Source organism: Microtus pennsylvanicus, chromosome 13, assembly GCF_037038515.1.
Source record: "Microtus pennsylvanicus isolate mMicPen1 chromosome 13, mMicPen1.hap1, whole genome shotgun sequence".
NCBI lineage: Eukaryota > Metazoa > Chordata > Mammalia > Rodentia > Cricetidae > Microtus > Microtus pennsylvanicus.
The window spans coordinates 78,145,995-78,172,612 of NC_134591.1; the positions used below are offsets into that span (position 1 = coordinate 78,145,995).

The 26,618-nt window shown below is 42.6% G+C and overlaps 1 protein-coding gene and 1 pseudogene across 11 annotated transcripts in view; one reads left to right on the plus strand and one right to left on the minus strand.

Annotated features, from left to right (window-relative positions):
• Window positions 1–26,618, plus strand: part of Rere (arginine-glutamic acid dipeptide repeats) — a 366,134-nt gene that overhangs the window by 209,820 nt on the left and 129,696 nt on the right. For 9 of the 11 annotated variants that reach the window (XM_075945074.1, XM_075945075.1, XM_075945067.1 and 6 more), the window contains one exon: window positions 465–569. In XM_075945074.1, coding sequence (XP_075801189.1) covers window positions 465–569 — 105 coding nt within the window. Of the gene's footprint in view, window positions 1–464; window positions 570–13,472; window positions 13,794–26,618 lie in introns of those variants that run through there. The other 2 variants (XM_075945078.1, XM_075945077.1) reach the window with 2 other exon arrangements.
• LOC142833547 (centrin-2 pseudogene) lies at window positions 25,978–26,551 on the minus strand (annotated as a pseudogene).

Here is a 26,618-nt window from a genome sequence, read left to right on the forward strand (position 1 = left end):
CTGTGTATCGCCACGAGGCTCTGGTTTACTGGTAAGGTTCTGGTGTCTTTTCCTTCTTTAGCTACATGGCATCTGCCTGACTATGCCTTCTTTCTCCCTGAGTTCAGTTTAGTTTTCCCACCTACTTATATTTTGCTCTGCTGTAGGCCAAAGCATTTTCTTTATTAACCAATGGTTATAAAACATTTATACCATACAGAGGGGTATACCCACATCACTCCCAGTTCTATTTATGGTTTGTTTTTATTTTATCGCAAAGTGTGAAGTAAAGGTAATTGTGATACAGTTATATACTGAAGCAATCATTAAACAAAAATCATTTCCAGTCAAGGTTGGAACCTATGTATTTTTCAGACACTCTGGATTTAGGCATGTGCTTCTCTCTCCTCCACCCCTTCCAACTGCGTTTTTGGTTTGTAAAGCAACTAATTTAAACATACTTTTTGTCTTTTGTTTTTCCCCAGAGGGAAGTGTAACATCTCCCATTTTTCTGACATATTTGCTGCTCGAGAGTTTAAAGCCCGAGTGGATTCATTTTTCTACATATTAGGCTACAATCCTGAGACAAGGTAAGTCAGTCATTTATGCCATTGAGAATTTTTTTTCCTTTTCTCACTTACATGTATATGTGCTTGTTCGTTTACACATCTATACTTTTTTATGATACCAAAAAGTGACTCCAAACTCTTATGTAAATCTTAAAGTCAGTGTTATATGCATTTAATACTTTTCCTTTTATTAGGGAAGAAAAGGTGTGGGAGTGAGGATGTAGAGAGGAGGGTCTGTGCTTTGAATTTACTGATAGATCATTTCCTTGATGCAGACTTTGTGAAGCCTTCCTTAATGTGTTGCAAATTCAGGTTAGTTGGGAAAGGTTAGTTATTCTTGTTCAGTTTGCTTTGGCTAATGAGATCCCAGGAACACTCACTAAAAGGTCTGGTGAGACTAGTAGTGGGAAGTGGACAGCAGCACCCTGTTCCAGCCATTTTGGTAAGGTGTTCATGAGTGACAGAAGAATTATTTACATGTGTAATGAGACCTTTTTGTTCTCCCAGCCAGCTCTCAAATAATGACATGGAAACTTCTTATTTATTATGAAATCCTGACCTGTAGCTTAGGCTTAGGCTTCTTCCTAACAAGCTCTTCTAACTTAACCTATTATCAGTGTTCTGTCATGTACCACCCATCCTGCTTCTGTGTTTCCCATGCACCGAGATTTGTCTCCTACTCCCCCTGCCCAGATCTCCTGCCTGGCTACCGGCCGTTTGTCTCTTTATTAAACCAGGCACAGCAATGTATCTTCACACAGTGTACGAATATCCCACAACATACATGAAAGGCAGTATGGTTATAAGAAATAACTTCACCAGCACTTGTAATAAGAAGATTCTTGTCCCTCCCACCTGTTCCCTAATACCCAGTGGCCACTTCCCAAATAAATGACTCAGAGACTCAATATTACTTATAAATGCTCAGCCGGGCGGTGGTGGCGCACGCCTTTAATCCCAGCACTCGGGAGGCAGAGGCGGGCTGTAGCGGCGTAAACGAATGCAGACAGATTGTAACAATATATATAGCTTTAATGTAGAAATAGACTTACAGAACCACCATTCCAGCGGAGACCAGGAAAGCAGGAAAGCAGAAGAGGGCACCAGGTCTCATTACAGATGGTTGTCAGCCAGCCACCATGTGGTTGCTGGGAATTGAACTCAGGACCTCTGGAAGAGCAACCAGTGCTCTTAACCACTGAGCCATCTCTCCAGCCCCTCATTTGTATTTTAATAAATAAAACTTATCTGAAGATCAGGGAGTAAAACAGCCCCTCTGGTCATCCTCACAGACCAGGCTTTAATCCCAGTAGCCATACTGGTTTGCCGTAGAAACCAGGCAGAGTGCACACCTTTAATCCCAGCTCTAGAGAGGAATATAAGACAGGAGAGACAACTCACAGACACTGTCTCATTCTGGAGGCAGGATCGCCATTTCAGAATGAGGTCGAGATAAGAGCCAGTGATTGGCTGCTTTGCTTTTTTGATCTTCAGGTTGAACCTAAATTTCTGTCTCTGAGTGTCTATTAATCGTGCTTCAATAACGGGGAACTGAAGAAATGGCTCAGTGGTTAAGAGCATTGGCTTCTAGAGGTCTTGAGTTCAATGCACAGAAAACATATGGTGGCTCACAACCATCTCTAATGACATCTGGTGCCCTCTTCTGGCATGCATGTAGGCATTCATGTAGCCTGAACACTGTCTATTAAATTCAAAAGAAAAATTACAATGGGTAATTATTTTGGTTTTTGACACAGGGTTTCTCTGTAAAACAGTCCTGGCTGTCCTGGAACTCACTCTGTTGACTAGGCTGGCCTGTCTCTGTCTCCCAAGTGCTGGGATTAAAGGTGTGCATCCCCACCACCTGGCTAATGGGTGATTTTAATCGTTCACTGTCATCAGTGAATGTGGTCATCCAGATCCCCTCTTCCATCTCCCCAAATCAACATCAACAAAAAAAAAAAAAAAAAAAAAAAAACTTTGGCGTTAAAACCGCACCACAGAACAAAGGACCTTAACAGATGCTTATAAACCATTCTGTCTGACAGCTACAAACACACAATATTCATAAACAAATCACATTAAAGAAATCCTTCCAGGGGCTGAAGTGATGGTTTGACAGTTTAGAGTATTTGTTGCTCTCGCAGAGGATCTGTATTTGATTCCCAGGACCTACATGATGGCTGACAACAGTTGCATCTTCACTTTAGCAGATTGCACCAGGATCTTGTGCGGGTCTCAGACATACATGTAGTATATGTACATACATTCAGGTCAAACATTCACATACATGCATACATACATAATAAAATAAAATCTTAATATTATTTTTTAAATCCTAACAAAGAAAAACTGTTGAAGCAGTTTCTTGGATTTTATTAAATCATAGCTGAATAAGGCTCAAAACCAGTAACAAAAGAAATTAAAAAACTGTAGGATCTGCCAGGAAAATGCTTGCTTTGCAAACATGAGGATCCAAATTCAGTTCTTGGAACCCATGTAAATAAAACCATGCATTGTGGTGTTTGCACAATCCCAGCATTAGGGAGGCAGAAGTTGGAGCTTACTGGTCATCCAGCCTAGTTTAGCTGGCAGGTTTGAGGTCAATAAAAGGACTTTCTTGGCCATGCAGTGGTAGCATACAACCTTTAATCCCAGCACTCCGGAGGCAGAGGCAGGCAGATCTCCCGAGTTTTAGGCCAGCCTCGTCTACAGAGAAAGTTCCAGGATAGCCAATTCTACACAGACCCTTCTGAAGAAACAAAGTGGATAACATCTGAGTTGGTGTTGTCTGGTTTGTACATACATGTGAACAAACATACACAAGCTATATACCTGCTCATGAATGAAGTCAGTGAAATTAGAGCTGAAATTTAAAAATTCGTAGAAGCACATGTAGCACAAATCATAAAAACCCAGAGACAGAAATCGATATTCAGCCCTAAAACCAGAAAAGCAAGGCAACCAAACACTAGAGAAGCCTTACCTCTACCAAGGCTGGGTGGGTGGCCACAGACTAAGCCTCTCTCTCCTCTCATTTATATTCCCTCTAGTACTAGGATTAAAGGCGTGTGACTCCCTAGGACTGGGGTTAAAGTTGTGAGCCGCCACCACCTGGATTTTTTTTTTGCACTGATCTTATATAGACCAGGATAGTCTTGAACTCACAGAGATCCATCTGCCTCTGTCTCCCAAATCCTGGGATTTATGGTGTGTGTTACCATTACCTGACCCCTAGTGATTTTAGCTTTGCCTCTGATCTTAGGCAAGATTTGTTTATTAAAATACAAGCAATATACCACTATAATGAAAACACTACTTATCTGCATCTCTGGGATGCCATGAAGGCAGTTCTATGAAGGTATGTCCAGCTACAAAGCCTCACATAACTATCAAGAGACAGCTGTATGTTACGTGTGGCATTCTACTAATTGTCCATCTTCCTGGCCTCTTGCAAATGTACTCAATAAACTATTCTTGCTTGAAAAAACACAGAAGAGATCTTGGGAATAACATTAGGTTTAATGATGCACTTCAAGGTCATAAAAAAGCAAGAACAAGCCTAACCAACCAAAATCCCGTAGACAGAGATAATTAGGATCAGGGGAGAAGCCAATGAAGAACAGTGTAGCAAGTCAGAGAGCTGGGTTCTTGGACAGAGAGATTGACAAGCCCTAGGAAAATAACTAAAAGAAGAAACAACTTGATTAAAACATTGGAGTTGAAAATTGGGACATTAGGGGCTAGAGAGATGGCCTACTCTTCCAAAGGTCCTGAGTTCAATTCCCAGCAACCACATGGTGGCTCACAACCATTTGTAATGAGGTCTGGTGCCCTTTTCTCGCCTGCAGGCATATACACAGGCAGAACAGTATATACATAATAAATAAATAAATATTTTTAAAAAAAGGAAAATTGGGACATTACATCAGGTAACAATGAAGTCTTGGGAATTATTAGGGAATACGTTGAATAAGGTGTATTCCAAAAGCTGGAGATTCTCTCATACTGTTCTTGAGTAATAAAAGACATAACAATGCACATATATATAAACAAACATTTCATAATATAAAAGGCTGCCAGTTCTGGTGGCTCAGGCATGTAATCTCAGCTATTTGGGAGGCTGAGGCAAGAGGATCACAAGCTCAACATCTGCTCCATGCTACAGAGTGAATTTAGAACCAGCCTGGGCAACTTGATAAGACCTTCCCTCCAAATTAAAAGTAAAAAGAGGGATTGGAATGTAGTTGATGCTTCTATAACATGCGTAAAGCCCTATGACCAATCCCAAGAATGGGGAGAAGGACAATGACTTGAAATATTACTATCAAATACATTCTTGGTACATGGCTTATGTTTGAAAATGAGAAGCTCAAATTTCACTCATAAACGTAGCAAGAATAGATCCCTTGTAGGGCCAACTTAAGAAAAGTTCAAGCAGGGGCTGGCTCAGCTGTTAAAAACACTTGCTCTTGCAGAGGTCCCAGGTTTGGTTCCCAGCATCAACATGGTGGTTCAGGACCATCTGTTACTTCAGTTGCAGGGGATCTGACACCCTCCTCCTCCATAGACACTAGCTAGCATGTGGTACACAGACATATGTAGGAAAACTCATATACATTTTTCAAACATGTAAAATAAAAAAATCACAGACTAGCATATGCAGGCTGTGTGTTCAGTCCCTAGTGTCCAAATAACAATGAAACCCTTACACACACACACACACACACACACACACACACACACACACACACACACGCTGCTTGCCAAGAATAAACCTAGTCAAAGAAGCAAGACAGTAAGACTTTGACAACGGAGATTTTAAAAACACTGCACCAGGCTGGAGGAATGGCTCTTTTAAGAACACACAAATCTCTTCTAGAGGACCTGGGTTCAGTTTTCAGCACCAGCATCAGGAGGCTTATAACCTCCTGTAACTCTAGCTCCTTGGAATCTGACATCCTCTTTTGGTCTCCCTGGGCACCCAAGTGTACACAGAAACACACAAATAAACATAAATATGCAAAAAAGTACAATAAAAAACACTAACTAAAGAAGACAGAAGAAAAGACCTCCCATGCTTATGAAATTTTAAAATCAATACTATATAATAGCTGTCTTCCAATAGTGTCACTCTCATCTCCTTTCATTGACATTTTTGTTAGAACTAAAATAATCTTTAAACTTATGTGGGGGCTGGAGAGATGGCTCAGAGGTTAAGAGCATTGCCTGCTCTTCCAAAGGTCCTGAGTTCAATTCCCAGCAACCACATGGCGGCTCACAACCATCTGTAATGGGGTCTGGTGTCCTCTTCTGGCCTGTAGGCAGACACACAAACAGAATATTGTATATATAATAAATAAATAAATATTAAACGTATGTGGAAGTACAAAGTATCCTAAGTAACTAAAGCAACCCTGAGCAGAAAGAGCCATTGTGGGGAGGTTCTGTAATACCTGACTTGAAGTATAACCCAGAGCCATAGGAAGAGCAACAGGGTGGTGCTGGCCCAGAAGCCAGCCACAGCCACCAGGTTTCCAACAAAGATGCTAGAACATAGACACTGGAGAAAAGAGTGCTTCTTGAAATAAGAGGTGCTGCCAAGTCTCCATATCTGACATGGAAAAGGCTGAAACTAACCTGTCGTTCACCTCATGTAAAAGCTATCCAAAATAAAAACTAAGACCTGAAATTGAGAAAGACTTTATTAGCTTAATAAACAATCGGACTTGGAAAATGGTGCTACAATCCTTCTGCAGGCCAAGGAAACAGCAGAGCCTCCAAAGTGCGAGAAAACCCTTTGTTGACTCTACAACTTGTAGGGAATTACTATGGAGATAAGTATCAGGTGTTTTCTTTTATGAAATCTAAGAGCAGGTGGAATTCTGAGAGTTTGAGGCCAGCCTGGTCCATAGAGTGAGTTCCAGCACAGCCAGGGCTATGCTATACACAGAGAAACCCTGTCTTGAAGAAACAATTTTTTTAATAAAAAAAAATGTGTATGTGTGTGGATCTCTGTAAGCATGTGTGTGTGATTGCTAGCGCCAGTAGAAGCTAAAGGTGCCAGGCGGTGGTAGTGTACACCTTTAATACCAGCAGAGGCAGGAGGATTTCTGTGAGTTTGAGGCCAGCCTGTTCTACAAGAGCTAGCTCCAGGGCAGGCAACAAAGCGACACAGAGAGACCCTGTCTCGAAAAGAGGAGGAGGAGGACGGGGAGTGGGAGGAGGAGGAAGAAGAAGAAGAAAGAAGAAGCTAGAGACATTGGATCACCTGGAGTTGGAGTCACACAGGTGTTTTTGAGCTGCTCAATATTGGTGCTGGGAATCTAACTGAGCCCTTCTGCAGGAGTGGTGCACTCCCTTAACCACTGATGTTTTTATTAACAAATTTACGTCTATGTTTGCTGAGTGCTTAGGTATAACTTACCTCTGTCAGACTCACACGGGTTGCATACTTTTTTAATTGGCAACAAATAATTGTATTATATGTTTTAAATGCACTCATTTGTAGTAATATCTCAAAACCCTTCCGCCTTCTCTGCCACCTTGCCCAGGTCTGGGGATTGAATCCAAGATGTTATGCTTGCAAGGCACGTCTAGCCAGCCACCTGTTGGCCCCAATTTGTTTTAGAAGGTATCTTACAGTGGGAGGACAGTCTCCTTTTACAATGGAGCACAGGTCTGAGAGCAGCACGTCGTAGCATTGGCCCTGAATCCCTTGGCTTTTGGAACTTACCAGTCCAGTTTCTTCACATCTGTGCTTCACCCAGTGTTTCCCTTTGTTTGCTGTATTTCAAATGCTTGAGAGGTGTTACGTGAGTTGAGGTGAAGAAATACTTGAGTGTTTGCTTATAAGTAAAATTTCAGAAAAGCTGAAACATATCTGAAACTTTGATGTGAGAGTGGGCAGCCTTTGAGGCATCTGCAGCAGCAGGAGTGTGGCTCACTGCCTTGGCCTACTGGTTTCATCCCCAGCATCACGTCAGGTCTGAAGTTTAGAGCCGAGTGTGTGGTTCCTTAATGCTTAATTGATCACAAATGTGTGTTAGGTTTAAGAAAGCATGGAAGGATTGTTTTCCCTGCATACTCCTGCAGGACTTGTCTCTGTTTTGTCTTTAATTTATAAAGATGAGGCTGTGTGGTGACTTGGGCATTAATAGTGGCTGTTGGCTGCTGTGTACTGGCTTTTAAGACCAACTGAGGCATTGAGGTAAATCAAGTCGATGAAGATAGAAAGAGGGGATTGGTTTAACATTCCTGTGAGGCCCCTGGAGCTTAAGGGTGGGAGTTATGTGACTGCAAACTTGAATGTCTGTCACAGCCCTTACACAGTCTGGGTGTTGGTTTAACCCAATGTGAGAAGGTAAAACGGAATCCCGAGGGAGAGCAGACAGTTAAACATGGTTTGCGTAGTTTCCCACTGTTGATTAAATTAGTCATTGCTGAGTGCTTGGTGTTTTTCTTGCTTATTTGCCTGGATCTCTTAAAAATATCATTGTTCAAGTGCCTGTTTACTACCTCCTGTCCTCATCTTGGTGTCTCAGGTTGTGCCTTGTTAGCATCCTGGCTTTGCTGTGCCATTATCCACATAGGCAAATGTATGATTAGGAGCTTGATGTTCAGTACTCTTCAGTGTCTTGCATTTACCGTGTAGAGGAAGCAGATCTCTTGGTAAATGCTATAGATCCAATTATTGTAGATGGTTTTGTAACAGTTAGTATTCTAGGCTTTAATAAAAAAATAAAAGAAGCCGGGTGATGGTGGCGCACGCCTTTAATCCCAGCACTCAGGAGGCAGAGGCAGGCAGATCTCTGTGATTTCGAGACCAGCCTGGTCTACAGAGCTAGTTCCAGGACAGGCTCCAAAGCCACAGAGAAACCCTGTCTCGAAAAACCAAATAAACAAATAAATAAATAAAAAATAAAAATAAAAGAAAATGTGGCAGTGTGCCAGATCCAAAAGGAGACAGTTCTCTCCAGGCTGATCTTACCTGGGAGATGAAGCAGTCAGTTAAATGGATATGAAGTACTAGATGAAACAAATAAGGGATAAATATTTTGAAAAATCTCCAGTTTGGGGGTTCCTCCAATGCAATAAGCCAAATTCAGCTGAATTAATAAATCCAGGTTTAATAAACAGAGCAAAGCATCTCCTGGGTGACTCTGGGAAGCAGGGGAGAGAGAGAGCCTGTGACAGGTCTAATGACTGGGTTCATCTAGAGCAGCTCCCAGAAGGAGCTGACCGTTGGTGGGATTTCTGAGGGGTCAGGTCCTAGCCAAACATCTGGGTTTGGAAAGGGGGAAAGTGAGCCTGGAATGGAGCTTGAAACTAAACAACAGGGACAGTAAAAAAAGACAAAGAACCATGGCTAAGACCAATCTACTGCAACTCAACCAAAGACTCTGGTGTTTTGGAAGGAAAATAACCATATATTTTTCTTTTTTTAAATATTTATTTTGCATACAATGTTCCTCTTGCACATACACTTCCATGCCAGAAGAGGGCACCAGATCTCATGACAGATGGTTGTGAGCCACTAGGTGGTTGCTGGGAATTGAACTCAGGACCTCTGGAAGCACTGCCAGTGCTTTTATGCTCTGAGCCATCTCTCCAGCCCTACCATACATTTTCTTACATTTGTTTTTAAAATCTAGAATACTAATTTTATGAAACCTTCTACAGTAATTGGATTTATGATCTTTTTAACTCTAAATGTAGATCTGAAAACCTAATAATTCATGTACAGTGACACAAGAATTCATTTTGTGATCACACTTGACTTACACTGATCTGAAGCTACACTTTTTAATTTAGTGTACTTTGTGTAAGTTTTCCCATTTTATTGTAAAAAAGAACAAGCAGTTATGGTTCAGGTGCTCCTAGGTTGTGTATTTGTTATAATTGGAAGTTTCTAGCCCCGAGAAACTTCTGACCCTAAGAGTCTCAGTTAAAGTTAAGGGAATGTGACTCCGTCCATTTTCCCTTGTCATTTAAAGAGCTAAACTTTCTGTTTAAATAGGACACAAATTAGAAGGGTGTGTGACAAGTGAGCACTTCAAGCTAGCCTACCCTCAGTCTTCAGCTCTGCTTTAGAGTCTGTCTCTGACATCCAGCACTCAGGGAATATTCACTGGTCGTATGTGAACGAGATTCATCCCAAGTTTATTTCTGTGGGTGAGTGTTCTCTGCAAGATAGTATCATTGTGGCTTTCCTTTTGTAAGAAGAGTCTAATTCAAACTCTAACTACTTAAAAAATAAATTTCATGCTACGTGGTCGCCGCACACTTCTTAATCCCAGCACTTGGGAGGCAGACACAGGCAGATCTCTGTGACTTCAAGGCCAGCCTGGTCTATAGAGCCAGTTCCTAGGCAGCCAGAGCTGCACAGAGAAACCCTTCTAGAAAATAAAAACAAAACCCAAAATAAATCAAGTTCAGCTGGGAGCTGGTGGTGTATGCTTTCATTTCCAGCACTTGGGAAACAGAAGCAGGTGGAGTTCTCAGTCTGAGGTCTACAGAGAAAATTTCAGGACAGAACCCTTTCTCAAAATCCCCACCCTCAAAAGGAAAGCAATTTCAGCTCAGAGATCTTGATAAACAGAACCAGTTAGACCTGCTGTACCAAAACACCAGAGTCTTTGGTTGAGCTGCAGTAGATTGATTGGCCTTAGCATGGTTCTGTATCCTTATGTGTTTCATCTTGTATCTTATAAACATTTAATTGACGGCTTCATCTTTGAGTTAAGATTATTCCTGGGGCCGGGCAGTGGTGGCGCACGCCTTTAATCCCAGCACTCGGGAGGCAGAGGCAGGCGGATCTCTGTGAGTTTGAGACCAGCCTGGTCTACAGAGCTAGTTCCAAGACAGGCTCCAAAGCCACAGAGAAACCCTGTCTCGAAAAACAAAAACAAAAACAAACAAAAAAAAAAGATTATTCCTGGGAAAGACTATCTCCATTTGGATCTGGCATGCCTAGGTTCTAGTGTCACGTGACCACTTTATCTTTGTGTCTGTTGTTGAGGTATGCATTTCCTGGATCTGTTCTGCATCCATCATGTGAAGGCAGTCATAGTTAACCCTACAGGTGACTTGTAAGATTTTAGGATGTTTGTAATTTCTTGCTAATTGTAGGAGTAGCCTATATCTTTTATTTGACAAGGTGCTACATTCTTTTTTATTTTTCCCTTTAATCTCATGAAAGATCTTTGTGTAATTTTTTGGGGATGAACCACTATAAGCATTTTCTTGGTTGCTATCATGTTTGAAACAGTCTTCTTTCCAAAGTCACAGAGAGACCCTGTCTCGAAAAACCAAAAAAAAAAAAAAAAAAAAAAGAAAAAAGAAAAAAAGAAACAGTCTTCTTTGTGCTAAAAGGCCTTTAACATAATAGGACAAGGCCCATATCAGATTATTACAGTAACTTTTTTCCAGAAAACATTTTCAGATATTGGATAAAACTTTTTTTTTTCCTTTTTGGTTTTTCGAGACAGGGTTTCTTTGTAGCTTTGGTGCCCATCCCGGAACTAGCTCTTGTAGACCAGGGTGGCCTCGAACTCCCAGAGATCCGCCTGCCTCTGCCTCCCGAGTGCTGGGATTAAAGGCGTGCGCCACCACCGCCCTGCTTGGATAAAACTATTAAAAAGCCTGTAAATTCAGAGCTAGGCTCCACGTAAGAAAACCTGAACCTGGATCAAATGACACTACCAACGATGTCAGATACTAGTGTAAGCGAGTGTGGCAGGAAGTACTTGTAGGCCAGGACAGCGACCTAGCTCTCTGACAGCCCCAGTTCCAACTGTTTTCTGAGTTTTCAAAATGAACAGTGGACTGGTAGCCACTTTTAGGCCCTGGATGAAAGAGGATGTAGGCAGGACTTCTTCCTTTAGGTGACTTGCACAAACTGCCTTTTCTTCCTTCCCAGTAGCCAACAATAGAATGTCAGGTCCATGCCTTGCAGATGAATTTTGTTGTCCTAGTCACTTACTGAAGGCAGGGAAGAGGAGCAGGCCTGGCTTCTCCAGGATCCAGGCCGTCGGTGCCATCCAGGGCAGCCAGTGAGACCAAGCAATAATTTTGAGAATATGATTTTCTAAACTTAGAGTAACTATATAATACTTTCTGTGGTTCTCTTTCAGCATTCAGGTGACTCTATTGAATTATTATTCCATGTTATTTGTTCAAATGACCCTTCCCAGAGTTTCTATGACCTTGGGGCGCTCTCTCCATTTCAGCAGGTCCAGTGTAGTGGTTCTGGGGATATTCTCCAGTCTGCAGCCCTGTTTTCATTTGTTAAGACAAAAGGAACCCTTTTCAATGTGTGCATTTTTGCGTTCATTCTTGTCCTCCCTTCTTTGTCTGAAATGAAGGACTTTTATGCAACTGAGAATGACCTTGAACTTTTGAGTCTTCTACCTCACCCAAATACTGGGATTACCAGCACCATACCTGGCTTAAGTGGTACTCAAACTCAAACCCAGAGCTTCATGCATGTTGGGCAAGCACTTTTATCAACTGAGTCACATCCTCAGCCCTTGGCATTTCGGTGAGGCTGTAGATTATCTTTTCTGCAGATGAATGTGTAGATTCCGCATCTTAGAATGTGCTTTGTCTCACAACATTGATGGAGGGCCTTGCACATGGGACGACCTGTGGTGTACTGCTGCTGTGAGACTCTCTAGGTCACTATGTTTTTCTGAACAGAAGCAGTTCGTCCTGCCCCTTTTCCCCAGTCTTGTCTTTCATGTTTTGGGGGATTTTTTTGGTCTTCTTTTTCTTTTTAAATCATAACTAAGTGATATAAGAAATCACCTTTTGGTTCGCAGATGGGAATAACATATATGTCAGCTCTTTCTTACATGACAGACAGCTCGTTTGTGGGAGATGAGCACCAGATGGTCTGTAGGCAGTGTGAGGCGAGTGCTTGTGGTGCTCAGTGGTGCCCTAGCAAGGTAGCCTGGTGTACATGGCTTTAGAAATCATTCAGAATGAGTTTTTAACGGATTTACTTATGTGGATAGTGCTGAGAGAGCTGAATCAGGATTTGGAATCTGGATGCTGAGGTGTTTGTGGCGGGTGGTCTTAAGGTGTGGGGAGAAAAGAATGCACGTTTGCTTTCTGTTGGGGGTGGGTGTCACCCCACCATGATGGTTCATGCTGAATGAGTGACCTACTGTTGGGTTACACCCCCTAGTCCCCAAGTCCTTGATTTGCACCTTCTAGCTGTTTTTATTGTTAGAATTACATTCTTCAAGACCTGACTGAGCCGGGTGATGGTGGCACACGCCTTTAATCCCAGCACTCGGGAGGCAGAGGCAGGTGGATCTCTGTGAGTTCGAGACCAGCCTGGTCTACAGAGCTAGTTCCAGGACAGGCTCCAAAGCCACAGCGAAACCCTGTCTCGAAAAACAAAAAACAAACAAAAAAAAGACCTGACTGAGCTCGTGTTAATTACCTTAGGAAAGGTTGTAATTTATCACTTGGAGATTTGAAACTCTTTGCATTAAGCATAGGATTTTTTATGTGTTGGCCTTAGTGCCATCTGTCTCCACTGTGGCCATCCTTACATGGCTAGCTTGCTCGTTTGTCCTTTTTGGTTAAAAAGAAATGTTTCAGTTGCTTCTCATAAGCACTGTTGCTATGCTTAAGTATGCTACTGTGTTTCTGTTTAATCTCAGGTGCAATCATTCATATCTGGTTTTTCATTTTTGTTCTTTCTTGAAAAACTGGTCACTTAACCTAATTTACTTAAAAATCTAATTTACTTAAGCGCAGAAAAGACAAAAGAAAACTTGCTGTTGTCTCTTGTGGACAGAAGCCTTTCCTTGGCTAGGCTTGTGGAGTTCCCTGGTGTTGGCTGTCTGGAATCCCCTTTCTAAGGCCCCACTTCCCTGCACACTAGCTTGGTGTGCAGGGAGAAGCTTCGGAGTCTGTTGGCTGGGCTTTATTTACGGAAACAGCAGGGTTGAGATTGATTGCGTTGTGGAGAGACACTGTGTGGATGAGGGAGGGTCACAGCACATGCTCAGTCCTGTCAGTGTGAGGGAAGTTTCTGCGTTCTGCGTGAAGGCTTAGGTCATAGCACAAGCTCAGTGAGAGCTCTGTGAGGTCTCTCAGCCTGCATGTGCCTCCATTTTGAGTATTTAGAGTGGGAAAGGGCAGAGTTTTAGCAGTAACTAGAGGTACAGGAATCCAGCTAGACTCACCAGAGCCTCTGTTAGTCATGGATGATCCATTCAGCCCCTGCAGGTAGGCGATCTTCCCCTGGCCTCTCGGAGACATTAGCTTTGCTGCTCGAGCTCCTTCTAAAGATGTTTATGAATCATCTCGCCATTCATAGTGCATGTCCCAGAGCCTTTGATCCAGCCAGCTGGCCGTGCAGAGGTGGCATTGCGAAGCATAAATTCCGAGCTGTGCGTGGGGTCTACCCGGAGATGAATTAAGCAAATGTGTGAAGTGTGAAGCTTTGTGAGTCTCTGTCTCTGTCCTCTTCCCCTTCCCTCACCTTACCTCTTCTCTTTGGTATGATTTTAGCCTGAGTTTGCCCAGTGCATTTTGTAGAACTTATCTGTCTTGTAAACCTGCAGGCTGCCTCACTGCCCATGTGCCTTGTAGGGATTGCCGGCCACAGAGTGGATCTGTGTGGCTGTTTTAGGAAGGGTGGTAGGTGGGCAGCTATTGGTTGCTTTGAAGGTGGGTGGAACTTGTTTTGATTGAGAGCCTATTTGCTACAGCAAATTATAATTCTTGTGAGGTGACACATGAGGGGTGGCTGTGGATCGCAACTGTATCATCTTAGAGTGGGTTTTAGAAAGGGAACTGTCACATCACTTCAGTTTTCTCTGCTTCTTCTGAGGGAGCAAAGCCTTCGTTTTGCAGTTTTGATATTTTCTTTCCAGCTTTGTGAGACTAAATGCATTGACATCTGTGTTAAAATTGAGATTCATATACTTTGACTTATGGTATGTTTGATTTAGCTTTGTGATGTATATGTATTTTCCATGACTTGAGTTCAGTAGAAGGAGAGTGGAAGGGGTTTGGTGCCAAAGAAGGCAGACAAGGCCACATTTGGTACCTGTGGCTTATGTTTGACTCCCAGGTGAAGTTGTGCTGTTTTGTACTTACTGTTTGCAGAGAGAGCCCAGGCAGGTGCCTTCACTAGGGAGCCAATCAAGATAAGCAGATTTTGCACAATGGAATTCTTACCCAAATGGGAAGTTAGGGAAGTTTGGGATTGCATAGCTGCCGCTCAACCTCTCCCCCCCCCCCCCCCCCAGCCCCTTTCCTCCTGATAGGGTTGGGATTTATTTAGAAACAGCAGTCAGGCTCTATACCTTGTGAGGACTGCAGAAAGCACCTCAGTGGAGAGTGTGCAGCCTCCTGTTGGGGGAAGTTCACTGCTTATTGACACCAAGGAGGAAGACTTGTATAATCGCTCAGCTGGAAACATGGATGTGGAGCTTTGTTTGATCGGCTCTGGTCATAAGAGGCCCCTGGCCAGGGCAGGGTTTTAGCAGGGCTAACATTTAAAAAATTCCTAAAGCATATAATTTGTATTCTTTTTTTTTTTTTTTTTTTTTTTTGGTTTTTCGAGACAGGGTTTCTCTGTGGCTTTGGAGCCTGTCCTGGAACTAGCTCTGTAGACCAGGCTGGTCTCGAACTCATAGAGATCCACCTGCCTCTGCCTCCCGAGTGCTGGGATTAAAGGCGTGCGCCACCATCGCCCGGCCATAATTTGTATTCTTGCAGGCTTAATTTTATATTAAAACCAAAGTGATGCTGCATAGAGGAGTAATGTAGGTTAATGTCTTCGTTGATATTTCTGTGTTTGGTTCCTCCTCCTGTGAGGACCACTTCCTGTTATAAAGCTGTGTATCTGAGCATTGTGTTAGAAGTTTGGGAATAATACCTAGTGTTTTCTACATATGTTTGAGTATTTGGGAGAATACTTATTTTTCTGTTGAAAGGTCTTTACTTCTTCCTTTTTAGTTAAATTTTTTTTGGGGTCAGTGTCTATTGTTTGTTTGGCTGGTTAGTCTTGGTGTAAACCTGCTTTCATGGTGCTTTGGCACAGTCATCTGCCTTACTGGTGAAGATTTGGTTCTGTGGATGGCCTCTGGGTTTCAAGTTGGTTTTCTTTTCCTGTGCTTCACATGCAGTAAAGTCGGCGGCACTGTTCTCATGTGTGCATTTGTTTTCCATTCTCCTGTCTCTAGGAAATGTCTTCGGGAAGTTGCCTCTGAGCTTCTCTCTCCTGTCCAGGGCTTGGGGCATGCCAGGGGTGGAGGTGAGGGCCTCTGTGCAGGTTTATCGGTAGAGAACACGAGCTGTCCGGAAATATGGGCAAGCACAGATTTTGCTTCTCGGCGAATAGTCAAGTCTCAGATCTTTTACCCTGCTGCTTCCTCTTCATCCATTGCGATAGAATCCTGTAGGAAATCTGAGTAAAGCGACACAGTGTGTGATCATGCACATGCATCCTGTCACTGGTGGGCAGCCTGGTCACAGTTGCCATGTGTCACTGACCACTTCTTAATACCATCCGCTTCTCACCACATCTTCCCGGTGTGGTCCTTGGTTGAGGCAGCTCTGACTGGCCTGGCCTCAGTCCTAGTGTATATTGTGTGTTGATTCTCTAGTGGCACAGGTTCCTCATCCTTTCTCACTTCTGAATTTGCTTTTCCTTTTCCACTCTGCTTTTGTTCTTACTGAACCATGTTCCTCCTACCAAAGACACACTTGTTCTAACTCTGTGACAGATATAGGATGGGTTGGGAGAAGGCGGGAAACACCAGTTAAAGGACAGCTTTAAAAGCATGCACTCATGCTGGGTTATGGTGGTGCGTGCTTTTAATTCCAGCACTCAGGAGGCAGAGGAGGACAGATCTCTGTGAGTTCGAGTCCAACCTGGTCTACAGAGCAAGTTCCAGGACAGGCTCCAAAGCTACAGAGAAACCCTGTCTGAGGGGTGGGGCGCGGGGGGGCCCATGTACTTATGAGTCTTCTGAAAGACACACATAGTTGATAATCTTCTGTATTGTAAAGTTTCTGATCCAGATATCATAAGTGCTGGGATATATGCTTAAAATAATTATGAAAGAAAACTTGCCTTTTATATTTTGTGTGCACTATGATGCTCCAACACTAAGGTGAGCTGTTATTTAATTCAGCTAGATTAGAGATAATTTCTATTAACAACCTTTGAAATATACATTTATTTGTGGTTATGTGATTGTCTTCCCTGTTGGACAGGGGCCACATCTTTCCTTATAACCTCTGTTCCTAATATAGGGACTGTTTTGTTGGGGGAAGAGGAGGGACTGAGACAGGGTCTCATTATGTAACCCTGACTGAGATCTACCTGCCTTTACCACTCAAGTGCTAGGACTGCAGGTGTGGACCACCAAGACTGAGACAAATGGATCTTTGACATAAATATGTTCAAAGGGGTGTGGAGGCACAGGCCTCTAATCCTAGCACTCCAAAGACAGAGGCAGGTGGATCTCTGTGAGTTTGAAGTCATCCTAGTCTACATAGTGAATTTCAGGACAGCCAGGGCTATATAGTGAGGCCCATTATCAAAAAAACCAAAACCACAAAACAAAAATATGTTCAGTAAAGTACTTCTGTCAGGAGTAAGAGAAACGAAATGACTAGATATGGAGCCAGATGGTGCTGGAATTCCACATGGTTAGGCTGCTTCTCTGTTCTGAGCTCACCTTCCTCATGGGTCTGGCCTGGTTGTAAAGACAATGAGAACGGCCTGAAAGTGCTTCTTGCATTATCACAATTCTAAGTCCTCCTCTCCAGATTCTTGCAGGTATAATTCTCTTAGTAGCAAAACAACATTAGGTATTGTCTTGGGACTGAAGGTTGTTTGTAACCAACTGTCCACACTTGGCTAATCTGCTTCCTTCTCACTCCTTTTCAGTTTTTATCTTTATTCCTCTTGAAATAAACTTTGTTATTCCTGTTGTGAGGATTGATCCCATAACCTGATACCTAGTTGGTAGGTAAGTGCTCCACTTCTAAGCTTTGTGCTCCAGTTTCATTATGTTTTGAGATGGGATCTCGCTAAGTTGCCTAGACTGGCCTCAAACTCACAACCCTACTGTTTAAGCCTCCCTAGTAGCTGGGATTGTAGGCATATAGTACCTTTCTAGGTCTTGAAATTTTGTTTTTAGTTTTTAATTTTTTTATTTATTTATCTCTGTGTGTGTGTGTGTGTGTGAGAGAGAGAGAGAGAGAGAGAGAGAGAGAGAGAGAGAGAGAGAGAGAGATTGAGATTTGCCTAAATATATGTCTGCATACCTCGTGCTTGCCTGGTGCTGGCCGAAATCACCAGAAGATGGCATTTAATCCTCTGGAACTGGAGTTACGGACAGTGATGAGTACCATTGTCAGCACTAAGAACTGAACGTGGGTCCACTGAAAGAGTAGCTGGTACTCCTAGCTCTTCACCATCTCTCCAGCCCTAAGGTCTCGAACTCACAGAGATCCGCCTGCCTCTGCCTCCCGAGTGCTGGGATTAAAGGCGTGCGCCACCACCGCCTGGCTTGTCTTTTTACTTTTATTCTTTATTTTTTATATTTTATTTATTTAGGTGTTTCAAGACAGAATTTCTCTGTGTAACAGACCTGACTGCCCTGAAACTCGCTTTATATACCAGGCTGGCCTCAAACTCAGATACTGTGTTTTTAAAGATGCCGTACCCACGCCCCCATATATATGTATGTATGCACGCACGCACGCACGTACACACGTACGCGCGCGCACACACACACACACACACAGTAACATTTGATATTTTTAAAAATCTATATGCATTTGTGTGAAGGTATCAGATCCCCTGGAACTGAAGGATCTGAGCCATCTCTCAACCGCTGAGCCATCTTTCCAGCTCCCAATGTTTCCTTTCCTTAACACTGTCCAGTATACATATATAAAGCAGATAATTGGTATCTTTTGCCTCTTTGCCCACCATATTCAAAGCACTATAATAAAGAGGAGTTAGGTGATGGCTTTGCCTTTAAAGCATTTCAGTCTCTTCTGACTGAGACAGAGAGACCTTGGAAGTGTGCTGTAGCTCTACTTACCAGCTCTATGGTTTCTCTCTGCAGACTTAATGTAGTTTGATTTCAGTACAGGGAAAGTCTATCTTTGCTCAGGAGACCACTTCAATTCTGGAGGGCAGCCTTTATGATAGAGTTTTCAAAAAATAATTGGTAGCTAGAAGGTGGTGGCACGCCCCTTTACTCCCAGGATTTAGGAGGTAGAGGCAGATCTCTGTGAGTTCAAGGCCAGCTTGGTCTGTAGACAACCAGGACTTGTCTCCAAAAAATAATAATAGCAATAAATTTGTTTGCTAACGCTTGGTATGCATATATGTGCACATGTACTTTTCTTTAACTGTGGTTGTTAAAGCCATTTGCATTTCTGTAAAGCCCACTGGAGCCTGGAGTTGGGACAGAGTTTTATGTGTGCAGATCACTGGATAGTGGGTAAGAAATGCAGAGAATGAACAGTGCTGTCGTCACACTTGAAAACGGCTCCCTTTCATCTGCTGTCCATCCAGTCTTTCTGCTAAATATTAAGTGAATCTTCCTCTTTCCTTCCTTTATAACCCACTTAGCCTTTCAACTCTTCCCTTCTGTGTTAGCACTCCTGAGTGCTAGGAGGTCAGCCTTGCGCCACCACACCCAATTCTAACACAGTTAACCCCTGCTTCTCTGACCTGAAATTGTTTGAAAGGCTGTAGTTATGGTTCTTATCAGTCTTACTGCTCCTCAGAGGTCTGGACCCTGGATTACAGTTTGGAGAAGTCTGTGGGAGAGCTGATTCTGTAGTTAATTGCTGTGACTCCCTGAAAGAGTGTTTTTTTACTTTCCTCAGGCCTTACTCTCTTTTGCAGCGCTGTGGAGTTGTGGCAAGGCTTCTTGGGAGCTTTATCAGAGGACTTTGTACTGTGAGTCCAGCTCCAGGCCTAGGTTGGCTTCATGCCAGTGAGTAGGGACCAGTCCCTCATTCTGTTACTAATTCTCCTTATTTCATTATTTTTTAATGAAAGCTGAATTTTTTTTTCTGCTAGATAGTTTATCAAACCTCTTTTCAGATTAACTTTGGAGTAATTTTATTATCTCGGAATAAACCCCTTAATTGATAACTATAGCTAAGATACAGTTGATTTAGAATATTAGAGCTCGTTTACAATATCTTAATGTCTAATATTAGACATCAGGGAAATGCAGATCAAAACTACATTGAGAGTTGAGAGTCCATCTCACCTTAGAGACTATAATTAAGAAAGCACATTAGGGGTGGGGCTGGAGATATGCATAGTGGTTAAGAGCACTTGCTGCTCTTCCAGAGGCTCTGGTGGCGGGGGGGGGGGGGGGGTGGTGTTCAGTTCCCAGCACCTATATGGTGGTCACCACCATCCATAACTCCTTATCCAGGGAGTCTATTGCCCCTTTCTGACATACATGAGCACCAGGAATGCACATGGTGCATATACATATAATGAAACACTCATACACATAAAATAAATCTAAAGAAAAGAAAACAAACAGGCCTGGAGAAAAGACTCAGTGATTAGTGCTCTCTCAGAGGACTGACGTTTGATTCCCACCTCTGGAAGTCTGCCTTAGTTAGCTCTTAACCACTGAGCCATCGCTCCAGCCCCTGGTGTTTCCATTCTCAGCACTGTGCAGTATAGTTACACATATAAAAATCGGTGTCTTTTGCCTCTTTGCCCACCATATTCACAGCACTATAATACAAATTGTGAGTCCATTTCCCTTGACTCACAGTTCTCTATAATCCAGCTCCAGGGAATCTGAACACCCTCTCTGGTCACTACACACTCAGTATGTGCAGGTGCATACACTGTGTGCAGGTATATGCATACACTTTAAAAAAAGAATGAGAGACTAACAGACCAGAATGACTTTGAAAGGAAGTGGATAGAGTGTAACATTTACACACTGTAGTAACATAAAATGGTGTACCTTCTATGGAGATAAGTTATAGGGGTTCCTCAAGAAAACCAAAAGCGGAGCTGGTATATTAATCTGTTCTACCACTCCTAGGCATGCACCAAAGGAATCTCAGTCAGCACTCAAGAGATACTTTACATCCATGTTATTGCAATACTATTTACAGTAGCCATTTATGGACATAGCCTAGGTGCTTATCCGTATATAAGTAAAGACAATGTACTGTCTATCTACAATGGAGAGTTATTCAGTAATAAAAAAGTATTAAATGGATAGAACTGCAGGATCATCTTTTTAAGTAAAACAAAGCTAGATTATGAAAAATAGATATGCAAAAGAAAGTGACATGAAAGTGTAAGATAGACTGTTCAGGGAGACAGACCTTGGGGGAGAATGTGACCACAGTGTTCGACAGACATGGCAAAGATGTGCCATGAAGCCTTTATTGTCCACACTTCCTACATGCTAGTTAAAGCTATAAAATATGCTCTTAGGCACAGTGGGGAGCTCAAAGCAGGCTTGGTTCCATCTCCACGATGGTTTTGGTCTGGAGAGCAAGAAAGCCATTTGTATAGTTTGTAATTTTTCAAAAGTCATGATGGATATGGTCTGAAGGTGAAGTATGGAGATTTGCCCTGTTCTGTGGTCACCACCTCATAGAGCTAAGAATAGCAATGACTGCAGCAGGCCTGTGCTGGTTCATACCATAGCTATTCTCTTCTTTCTACAGTCTCTTTGCTGAGTTAGTTGCCATTATAAGCTGAGGACTAGAGAGATTATGTCAACAGACCCGTAGAGCTAAAGTTTGAATCAAGTCCTTTTGTTTCTGGTTTTTTGCAGTAGGCGTCCAGAGTGCTTCCCTCCACTCCCCCTTTCTTTGGGTGGGAAGTGACTCTGTAATGTTCTCAGTCCAGCCCTAGGGTGGGGCAGGCCCCTGGGGCTAAATGACCAGCCCTTCAGGGGCTACTGGTTTCTGCCTTCCTATCTCCTGGCAAAGATATTTCTCCCTTTTTGAAATTCAGATGCAAGCTTCCTGCCTCTTTCTGTCCACTCCCTGTTTACTTCTTAGACTAAACTGTTTCCATGGTAACAGGTTACTTTTCAAAGGGAACATCTTGTCATTTTATTTAATCCACTGCAGCTGAAGAGGGCTGAAATATTAAGTTGTAGTTGCTATGGATACTGCTTTGTTACATCAGTTTCTTTTGTATCAGATTTCATATACAATGAATTTATTTTTTTGTTACTAAAGAAATAAACACAATGGCTTACCATCATTGTAAATTGGCTTCTGAAACCATTTTTTCATATTCCAACCGAAGAGTCGTAGAATAATAGAGGTTGCGAGTCAGTTATTTTTCAAAACATATAATTTATATTAGCTATACAGTGAAATTCTCTGTTTTAGGAAGGATAATGGTAGCTTTTTTATAAAATGAACACGCACTTACATATTAATCTGGATTCTCAGTATTTCAGTGTTTGAAATCACAGAGATCACTAGGAAATAGAGAGACATGGAGGAAGCCAGAAGGCTGCACTGGAGTTGGCCTGTGATCCCAGTACTTAAAAGGCAAAGGCAAAAGATTGCGAGTTTGAGTCCAGTATGGACTGCATAGGAAGACACACATTCTCTTTCTCTCTCTCTCTCTCTCTCTCTCTCTCTCTCTCTCTCTCTCTCTCTCTCTCTCTCTCTCTCTCTCTCAGACACACACACACACACGTACTCATGTCACTCATGCGCACACATGCGTGCACACGTATACACACACTTTTCTGGTGTTTCTCGTCACTGTTTTAAGTTAGGTGGCTTTTTTTTGTTTCCGAGACAGGGTTTCTCTGTGGTTTTGGAGCCTGTCCTGGAACTAGCTCTTGTAGACCAGGCTGGTCTTGAACTCACAGAGATCCGCCTGCCTCTGCCTCCCAAGTGCTGGGATTAAAGGCGTGTGCCACCACCGCCCTGCTAGTTAGGTGGCTTTTGTTTGTTTTGGCTGACACAGAGTCTCTGTAGCCCTAGCCGACTTGAATTCTGTGTAGATGGGACTGTTCTCCAACTAAGAGATCTGCCTACTCTAACATGATTAATAAAAACCCAGAGACAGGTATTGGATTTCACCCTGCAGGTCAGAAAGGCAAAGCAGCCAGCCACCGGCTCTTACCTCTACCTCAGTCTGAAATCCTGCCTCCGGGAATCTCAGAATGAGACTAAGACTGAGTGCTGTCTCCTCCCATTTTGTATTCCTCTCTAGGGCTGGGTTTAAGGTGTGTGTCACCACTGCTTGGTCTGTAAGACTGACCAGTGGGGCTATTTTACTCTCTGATCTTCAGGCAAGCTTTATTTATTAAAATACAAATGAAATATCACTACAGCCTGCCTCTGCCTCCTAAGTGCTGGGATTAAAGGTGTGCATCTGGCTTTATTTCCTATTTTTAGTCTTAATTGTAATACATCTGTAGATGACCATTTCTGTCCTGCTCTGTTCCACAGATGTTTAGTTCCAGTGAAACACAGAGGCTTGTATTAATTATAAACTCTTTGGCCTCTTAGCTCCAGCTTATTATTAACTAGGTCTTATTGAAATTACCTGGGGTGAGTGAGAAAGAAACACGGAACATGCAACAAACCTGCTTAGGAGTTTATTAGAGGGGGCATGTACAGGCCTGGGGAAGTTAGTGTGGAGCGGGGAGGGAAGATGATGCGTCCAGCTTTTAAAAGATTGGTGGCGTGTGTCTTTATCCACTGAGCTGTTTTGGAGAACTCTCACTTAAAATTTTTTAAATTTATTTTGTATATATATTTATCTGTGGGCATGCACATCCCATGATGCACGGGTGGAAGTCAGAGGACAACTTTGTGGAGTTGATTCTTTCCTTTTGTACCTTGTGAGTCCAGAAGATTATTAATAAAGATTTATGTTAACATTGTAAGGAAGTCTTTATGTGGGAACTTAACTTGGTGGTAAGGTGCTTGCCATCCCAGCAATTAAGCAAAACAGAAGCCAAAACATTACACATAGTCTTAAATATATCAGCTCTCATTATGTCTTGGTGTGGTACCAGAAAGATGGTGAACAGGTGTGGTGGTACTCTTCTGTAATGGTGACTCTCCACGGGTTGTAAGTCTGAGGTCAGGCTAAGTATTGAGACTCTGCCTCAAAAGCAACAAATGCAGCAGTATTAAAGTGTTCTGCCCTCTCCAGTTACATAGCTGTGTGGGGCTGGGTTTTCTCCATATGATTTAAAAACTACAGAAATGACTGAGTGCAATACAGTAAATATAAAAGTGGACAGGAGAATATAGTTGTGTGCTATTTTTAGGTAATTCTAGAACAATGACTTCATTTTCACTATGCTTTTTGTTGTTACTGCTATTGTTTTTTTAAAAAAAATTTAAACTTTTATTTATTGTGGATTTCACATCATGCATTCCGTTTCCACTGCTCTCTGCTCTTGTAACCTCCCACTGCAAATAAAGATTCAAAACAAAAAGGGATCTCCCATCCCCAAATAAAGGTTTAAAAGAAAAAACAAAAAACAAACTACCAAAGGAAAAGAATGTCATCATGGAAGCTGTAGTGTGACCCATTGAGTCACAGCATACCTTTTAACCCTTTCATTGTCACTTGCAAGTGGCCATTGTAACAGGTCATTTGGTCTGGCTGGAGGCCTCTGGCTTCTGCTATAGCACCAATAATGGGCTCTCACTAGGACTCCTCTCAGATATCCTGCTGTTTTAGATCTGTAGGTTTGTCCCATTTACATGTTCCGACCAACCGTTCCTAGATGAGATGGGTGTTGGGGTCGACTAACTCATAGCCCTGGTTCTGGGCCTGGATGGTAGCTGGGTCAGTCATCCCATTAGCTTGCCAACATAGACTCTACATCACTGTCTGGGCAAGCTCCCTAGCATTGCTTCAGTTAGCTCACCCAATGCAGCCTGAACAAGGAGTGCAGCCAGTTAGTTCTCCTGCTCTCAGATTCGGGTCACCCACACTCATACCACCAGGGCCAGCTCAACTGTTTTGCCCAATTGCTGTAGGGGGCACTGTGTTGGCTCACCTGAATCCCCTACCACAGGGCCAGCTCTTCTGTGTATAGGACCTCAGTTTCATTCTTAGCACCTTGAAGACCAAGCCATACCAGAGTGTTCTCATTTAGTTAGGCTCCTGTGAAACTCTTGCACTTAGCACCTCCTTTGTTAATTCTTCTTCTTTTTCTTCTTCTTTTTTTCTTTTCAGCTTTTCAAGACAGGGTTTCTTTGTAGCTTTGGAGCCTGTCATGGAAATAGCTCTGTAGACCAGGCTGGCCTCGAACTCTCAGAGATCTGCCTGCCTCTGCTGCCCAAGTGCTGAAATTAAAGGTCTTTGTTAATTCTTAATGTAATAGATGTTTGCTTCCTGTTCTTTTCCTTTTTGGACTTCTAAAATTTTTATTTTTAAAGATTCATTTACATATTTTATATATGTGGACACTTTGTCTACATGTCCATTTGTTCATCAGAAGAGGGCATCAGATCCCATTACAGACAGTTGTGAGCTGCCATATAGGTGCTGGAAATGAACTCAGTCCTCTCCAAGAGCAGCCAGCGCTCCTAACTGCTGAACCATCTCTCTAGCCCTCCTTTTTCCATTTGTTTGTTGTTTCTTTGAGACAGGGTTTCTCTCTATGTATTTGTTCTGGACTCTGTATTCCATGCTGGCCTTGAACTCAAAAGATCTGCCTGCCCCTACTTTCTGAGTGCTGCTATTAAAAGTGTCCCACCACTGCCTAACTTTTTGGGGATTTTTTTTTTTAATTAAGAAAGGTTTTCTCTTTCTTTCTTTCTTTCTTTCTTTCTTTCTTTCTTTTTTTTTCTTTTTCTTTTCTTTTCTTTTTTTTTTTTTTTGGTCTTTGTTTTTTGGAGACAGGGTTTCTCTGTGTGGCTTTGGAGCCTGTCCTGGCACTAGCTCTTGTAGATGTGTACCACTGCCGTCCGGCTAAGAAAGGTTTTATTTTTCAAGCAAAACAAATCCATTAATACACATCCAAATGCCACAGCAAGCATTCACTACGTTTTATGAGGAAAAACTGCACTCTGGTGTCAGCTAAAAACTAGAACAGTTTTAGAACAACATGGATGCATGGACATCTAAGAAGCCATGGTTTGTTTGCAGCTGTGTGGAATGCACGAGCGGTGTGAAGTAATGGGAGGTGGGGTGGCTGCACTCACTCTCAGACCCTTTGCCCCATTGTTCTGTCCTGTTGAATCACTCAGCAGGTAAAGGTACAAAGAACTTAATATCAAAGAAACTTCCAAAAGCCAAGAATAGATTCAAGGTCACGGCTAGTTATTTCCAGGGGTTGGGGGAAAGGGATTCTCAAAAAACATATTTCACAAAATAGCAGGCACTAAATCTAGTCACATGTGCTTGCAGTAGAAAAAGAAGCACCTTTAGATCTTAATAGAGACTGGTCTTCATGATGCGCAGGAACTCTTACTCACCAATCTTGCCATCTCCATCCATCAGCTTCATCAGCCATTTCCTAGCACTTCTTATCAGTCAGGTTCTTACCTAACTCCTTGGCCACATGCTTCAGATTTTTGAATGATATTTCCCCAGTTTTATCATCATCGAAGAGCTTGAAAGCTTTCCGGATTTCTTCTTTGGTGTGTTTCTCAGACATTTTCTGAGTCGTCACTATCAAAAAAGTCACTAAAGTTAATTTTTCCTGTCCCTTCCTTATCAATTTCACTTATCATCTTCTTGATTTCTTCTTTCTTATGTTCAAAACCGAGGGCCCTCATTGCAACCTTTAGTTCCTTAATGTCTGTAGTTCCAGTTCCATCAGCATCAAAGAGATCAAAAGCGTCCCAGATTTCCTGTTTCTGTTCTTCAGTCAGTTGAAGCTTAGGGCCCTTTCTTTCTCCCTAGCCACTGGATGCCATGTTTGTCTTCTTAAAATTAGATGCCCTTCCGGCATAGAGCTCCAAGGAAGAACTATAGTGCATCAGCCTGAAGAACCATGCAGGAAAGGCCGCAGGGCCACAAAGAGGTCTAGGAAGGGCTTAGGGGAGCCGCACAGGGTATATCGAATACCC